General features: G+C 40.1%; 1 protein-coding gene across 1 annotated transcript; it reads left to right on the top strand.

The window, feature by feature from the left end:
• The first annotated feature begins 2,268 nt into the window (after positions 1-2,268).
• On the top strand, positions 2,269-6,059 carry LOC130420376 (uncharacterized). The gene is made up of 5 exons (XM_056747630.1): positions 2,269-2,930; positions 3,502-3,556; positions 4,065-4,095; positions 4,634-4,727; positions 4,812-6,059. The coding sequence occupies exons 1-5, from the start codon at positions 2,832-2,834 to the stop codon at positions 4,815-4,817; spliced, it is 285 nt and encodes a 94-aa protein (XP_056603608.1). The 5' UTR covers positions 2,269-2,831; the 3' UTR covers positions 4,818-6,059.
• The last annotated feature ends 403 nt before the right edge of the window (positions 6,060-6,462 follow it).

The following is a 6,462-nucleotide window of genomic DNA, read 5'->3' as shown; positions in this document are numbered from 1 at the left end:
GAAAAAAACAGGCGACACTGGTATCACAGCACAGGGTACTTTATTTCAGATCCCTAAGAAACATTTTGATACAGACCATATAAATATATATAAAGTGTATTTTTATGCGGACATAAGAACATCTAAACCTGCTGAACAACACCTACAGGGATTTTACATAAATTATAGTTTAAGGGGGGTGGGAGATTCTTTAAATGAGGGTTGTGATTGGTTCTCCAAGTAATATAATATTATACTCAGGGTGGCTTGTTGCGTGAATCTTATGGTCGAAATTCTAACATTTTTGTGTTTTTGTAATGTTACAGAAATAGAATACAATTTTGGCAGCAGGGTTCCAGTTCAGACTGTTGCTTTTCTCTCTACTGGGTTCTTATGTGTGAAAAAGAGATTAAAAGAAGGAACAGGAGAAAGCAATTCAGATTTCTTCAGTCATCGCAACCGCACATTTTTTATAAGTTATTTCTTCTGTCACGTTTATTAAATAAAAACAACTTGCGTTTGCAATTTAGAGCAAATATTATTAAAAGAATTCATAACTTTTTCTATAGCGTCTTCCTATAATGGGAATGAATGTTTATCCAACTGTTTTAAGGATGTTTTTCCTTTTTTATCTTAACGTTTGGAAATAAAAGAACATCATGTCTGTTTTATCTTGCGCAGTGTAAATGGATATCGTGATTCAACACAGTTACATTTTAAACTTGTCGAGTATCGTGTATGGTTTTTAAGAATAAAAAGTTGATATTTAGCATTTTCTGAGGGCTGTTTTCCTTCCACACAGATTCAATCATTTTGTCCTACAGGTGTATTGTCTTGACAAGATCTTTCCTGCCTTTTCTTTATTTGTACTTTAACAACATGAATCTGTAAGAAACATTATTATTTTATTACACATGGCTCTAATGGTTCAGAATTATGAGCACTGACATGAGAAAAAAATCTGCAGAAATAAATTATCATTAAATGAACAGTATGCATTTCGTCAGTAGAGATCGCAAAACAATTGCATAGCTCGACAACACTGACGGAGCACAGAATGATCGGAGTTGAAGTCTTCACCCCCCCACTGCCTGTGGAAATCAATCATTAGCATGTGAGACTCAAGTTTTATAACCGCTTTGTTATAATTTATGGTATGGGGGAGTGTTAATAAATTGTAAATTAAAAAGATAAACCATGTGAACCAGCCATAATGTGTGGGGATACGTGGTCCAGTGGTATGACCCAACATGACCTTAGTCTGTGTGGTTTAGGGTTCAAGTCCAGGTTGATCTACTTTATGCGCTCAAAAACACTTCTGCAATCTAGATGACGTATAAAATCAAAGATAAATGTGCCAAGAGAACAGTTACAAGAATGGAGGATCTTCTGCATTTTGCCTATGTATCTAAAACATAAACAAAACCTAAACACCATAAAACACAGATAAACAACAAAAAAAAGGAGAAACACCTCACTCGAGCAGAACCCAGTGGCTCAGTGGTAAGAGCACTGACAGTTGACCAGATGGTTCAGGGTTCAAGACCATCCACATGCACATTTCTTATGTATTTAAAACATAAAGCGAAAGATGAATACGCCAGGAGAACTGTCACATAGTGTGCAGGACCAAGTGGCTCAGGGGTATGAGCACTGGTGCAGAATCGTGAGGTTCAGGGTTCAAGGCCAGGTGGCTGACCTGCACAGGTTGACCGGAAGCTGTGACACGCAGGGTGGTGACCCACCACGTCTTTCCCGAGATTCCAGAGCGTGTAAACCGGGGGTTATGCACCAGATTCCAATATTTGGCCATGAAAAAAAAAAGTGATGTTTTGCGGCACCACATGAAGTTAAACACACTGATTGACTTCACTTACCTCTCACTGGTGTTGCTCCACCTCCCTGGTCTCAGGCTCCGCCTCCTCTTGGTGCTGCAACATATAAAAGATGTCAGAACATTCAAACCAGCTATCTGCAACAAAGGAGCAAGAGATTCAGGGCCACTGCTCACCACTTCATCACCTGAGGCCGGCACACCAAGGTCAGTTCTCCTGGTAATTGTATCTTTTTCTTCATACATCTGCAAAACATGAGAAATGTTACAACATTCAAACAAGCCAGCCTACACAAAGGGCCCAAAGTTACACACAAACCCTCACAGCTTCAAACATTTACCTCATCTTGTCAGGCAGGCTCCTGCTCCAACCTCTTACTGTTGCAGCTCCTGCTCAATACACCTTGGTCAGTGCATGTTTGAGTCGGTTCTCCTGGTTGTTGTATCTTTTTCTTCATACCTCTGCAACACAGGAGAAATATCAGTAACTTTAAAACAAGTCAGGCTTGTAATAACTATTTAAAAAAATCCGTGTACTTGCATCTAAAATCTACTGATTGTATAAATGTTTGCGGTCAACCATAGACAACGTTAGTATGCAGGTAAGATTCCCTTAACAGGTTCACTGGCCTGGACGCAAATATCGACTGTGTGATGTATGTACTGCCCCTAAACAAGACTCTACAAGAAGCTGAAAGTAAAACTAGTATGTGGTGGTTAAATACAGGGGCGACGGTAAAGCAAATTGGGTTCTTAACAGTCTTGCCCTGCCAAACATGGCGGCGTAGTGGACATACAATTCAGCGACCAATGTGGGCGTCTATGTCTATAACACGTGTGGCAAAATTACTTGTATGTGCAAGGTGAGGAGGATATTTCAAAAAGCTGTGACAAATACTTTCTATTTAAATCAGACCATCAGTCTGCAAATACAAACGTGAATTCGCGTCGTTAATTGTGGACCAACAATAAAAGTGAGGCATCTATATCATCATAGACAAGTAGACGAATATATAAGATGTCGTCTTACCTCGTCAGCTGGTTTATGTGGGTCATCAAAACAGGTTTATATTCCTCTGTAGTCCAGGATCCAGACAAATTCGTATATTTGTTTAAGGTCAGTAATGGTAAAGTATATGAACTTCGGCGTGTTTGCGTCACATGGTCACTTTCTTGGGTTTCAGTTTTGTGAGGTTAACTGTGCAACACCGCCACCTACAGTATTCTAATGTGAAGTATTATGGGTTCATTAATATCTGAGATTCTCGCCTCTACTAAATTCATTTACGCAGTTTTATACAATTATTCATTGTTTTCCCATTTTTACAAACGGGTTTTCTTTAACTTGACCTTAATTTTCAGTGCGCCATCCGCTCCTTTAGGTGGCACAAGTGGTCTTCGCTCCCGAGACCTTTCGATGCTTGGCAACATGACGCTTGATAACAGTCGCAAAACCTTTGGACAGTAATTTATTAATCTTATTTATATACTTACAGATCCTGCACGTGACAGCTCATTGACTCACTCCGAATGACGATCATACAGCAGCACGTATTCAATCTCACGAGCAAACACGACTGAGACACGCGATACAGCGCAGGAACTACTTTATGAATGTAATACCTTTGTTGTAGCCTTATTGTAATGCTGCTGTGTTGTCTTGTGTGTTTTTCTCTCACTCTCTGCAGCAGAGTGAACCTGGATCAGCCCGTCGCGTGCGCAGGGAGTGGTGTCTACACGTGGGTCTGTTGTGTATTCCTCTGCTCGCGGTGTATTTACACATTCCTCCTCCACAGCTCTCACCTGAACTAAACACTTGGCGGTCCTCCGGACACATCATTAACTTCAGAGACCATGACAAAGGTGGGGTGACCATATGAGCCATTTCTTCCGGATTCGTCCTTGCCAGGATTCGGATGCGTCTTCCGGGAGTCGCATTTGTCAACCGCATTCATCATCGAGGTTCTCACATTTCAGTTAAAAAAATCATTCTACAATTAACATTTAACATCGCTTAAGACGTATAATCATTGTAGTCATTCTTAGCTTGAAATATAACGGCTGTCTTTATAAAATAAAACCTGAATGCGACAAGATGTCATGGCCTATGAAGTTAATGATGTGTCCGGAGGACCGTCAAGTGTTAAGTTCAGGTGAGAGCTGTGGAGGAGGAATGTATAAATACTGTATTCACATTTGATAAGAGTCGATTGGTGTTGTCAAGCTCTGATGTTGTCCTGTTGCTTCACAGCTTTCCTACATCTAGCTATGATTGGTGTAAGGTGAGAACAACACAGAGCCGTTTAATGCCATCACAGCTGAACATGAACAACATAAACATTAAACCTAATCATTACATTACAAACCTTACTAAACATTATACAGCTTAAGAGAAATTAAGTACCGGGATCTAGACTGGCATTTGAGAGAGAGAGGGCAGGGCACTAGTGCTACCAGCACCAGACTCGTGGGGTGAAGCAAGAATAAAGAATCACTTAAACATTGATTTGTATTAATGTATCAAACATGTTTGGATGGAGTTTATGATTTAATGGTTTATATTGTATGTAAACTCTCTTTTAACACTTTAATTTAAAGCACATATTTAACAACTAAATTACTGTATGCTACTTTCTCCCGTTATTTGTTGTGAACAACTCCTATAAGAGAACACAATTCCTTTAATACCATTGCCTCTTCTACCTCTCCCCCTTTATCTGGAACACAATATACACTGCCTCAAACTGTCCCGACACCTGGAAGAGAGATAAATCAACTCGCTACACAAGTACAACGTAACTGAGACAATGTGCACTACAGGAAGGTCCCTGAACCTGATCTCATTCCTGCCAATATAATGGACCTACTCATACTGGGCATCAGTGTCAACTACGCTTATACCACCCAAATCATAGTAAGACTCAAACATAATACAACCACGAAGCACATGAAGTGATTTAAAAAAAAAAACTGGTGAGGTGAAGGTTTTTCTTCCCAGGGATAGAGATGACACGTTTAGAGAGTGATTGAACCCATGGCTTCAGAGGGCTTGAGGACTATCTGTTGGTTTATAAGGACTTTCCTGCCTTGGAAGGAAAACCAGACTGTGATAACAAGGGTGATGTTCTCACCAGGCTCACATGTATTTGCGTGGTGGGCAATGAAGCCCCGGTCAGACCAGAGGTATGATTCTTAGTCATGTTTGCATTCAGACTTCGAGGTACACAGATCTGTGTTCTTCAGCCAAAGAGAGCGTATCCCTAATGTAATGTCAAATAATAATCCAAAACCAGTTTCTGTCTCACTTGTTCGTACGCCCTTTCTTGCTCTGGTCCCTGATGCCTTTAGAAAATCACAGTACACATGGTCACCAGGGACAACCTCAACACTGCCCGCGCTTTACAACTAAATGTGGCATCCTGCAGCTGGAGATGATTTTCACAGGTAAGCATCACGATTGTTTACTAGCTAAATCCATCCACTCAAGCTCATAACATCTACTGTATTTTCAGATCGAACAGGAACGGATTGACAAGATATGGCCTAACCACCGCTGATAAGCTTCAGGGACAAGTTCATAAGCTTTTGAAACTGCACTTTTTTTTTTTCAAGATCATTTCAAATTTTCGATATGCTGACGAGAGTGAAATAAACGCTTATTTGGCTTTACCCTCATGGACACTTGAAACCAAAGAATACGTTTAGCATCAGTTTTCTTAGGCAACAATTTGGTCGTATTCGCAATATTTAAAGCTGTATTCGAGACAAAGTGCACATGGACCAAGATGAGGTAGACGGTACTAAAATGCCAGAAGAAATTGAGAGCCGTCACGTATCTAAATGAATAAACTCAACCCTAGTTTTCAGTATGCCCACATGCAGCTCAACGGCTAAACCGTCTACCTACGTACGATGCACTAAAAACAACAAACTAACACAGGAGTTAATTTGGCTCTGAAAAATCTAATCTCATGAACATATCTTGACAATTATAATGTCCTCACCTTGATCCTTGCAAGCCACAACCTCTGCTCCTGGAAGCCCACTGCACAGCTTAGAGACATCCCATCCTGAGTTTAGTATTATGTGTGTAAAAGAGACAAAATGATGGAGCAAACAATTCAGATTTCTTCGGTCATCACAACTGGCCCCTTTTTAATAAATTATTTCTTCTGTAACTTTATTGAATAAAAATATTTGTGTCTGCAATTTAATATTAACTATATGAATAAATTCACTATATGAATATTAACGTTACTGTCTGAAATATATCTACATTTACAATTATATAATACTTAATCATCACATTTATGCATGTTCAATATGATCTAAAGATATGCCGATTTGCAGTTGGAGGAGAATTTAGCCATGCAATGGTTTAGTTTATAAAACCCTTCTGCAAGGGAAACATGTGTATCCTCACTCATGACTCCTCAGAAAGCCTCCTCGATCCTTGCCTCCTCCCGGTGCAATTAGAGAATTGAGATGTCCTTAAAGATCGCTGAGTTCGATCGGTTTCCTGGTCATAGGATGGAGGAGCAATGAACCGAGGCGGCATATTGAGAAGAACCCACGGAAGGAGCACAGAATGATGGGAGTTGAAATCGTAAAACCAAATGATGAACCTGAGCAGGACCCAGTGGCTGAGT

The sequence above is a fragment of the Triplophysa dalaica genome, chromosome 5 (assembly GCF_015846415.1).
Source record: "Triplophysa dalaica isolate WHDGS20190420 chromosome 5, ASM1584641v1, whole genome shotgun sequence".
NCBI classification, from domain to species: domain Eukaryota; kingdom Metazoa; phylum Chordata; class Actinopteri; order Cypriniformes; family Nemacheilidae; genus Triplophysa; species Triplophysa dalaica.
The sequence above is the reverse complement of the archived record's forward strand: the minus strand, read 5'-3'. Positions and strand labels throughout refer to the sequence as shown.

Bases quoted from the DNA above. Each gene is read 5' to 3' on its own strand.
- LOC130420376 (XM_056747630.1), top strand. From the start codon at position 2,832: ATGTCGTCTTACCTCGTCAGCTGGTTTATGTGGGTCATCAAAACAGGT. The intron at 2,931-3,501 runs GTCAGTAATGGT...CACTCTCTGCAG, and splicing joins AATTCGTATATTTGTTTAAG to CAGAGTGAACCTGGATCAGC. The intron at 3,557-4,064 runs GTCTGTTGTGTA...GTTGCTTCACAG, and splicing joins GGAGTGGTGTCTACACGTGG to CTTTCCTACATCTAGCTATG.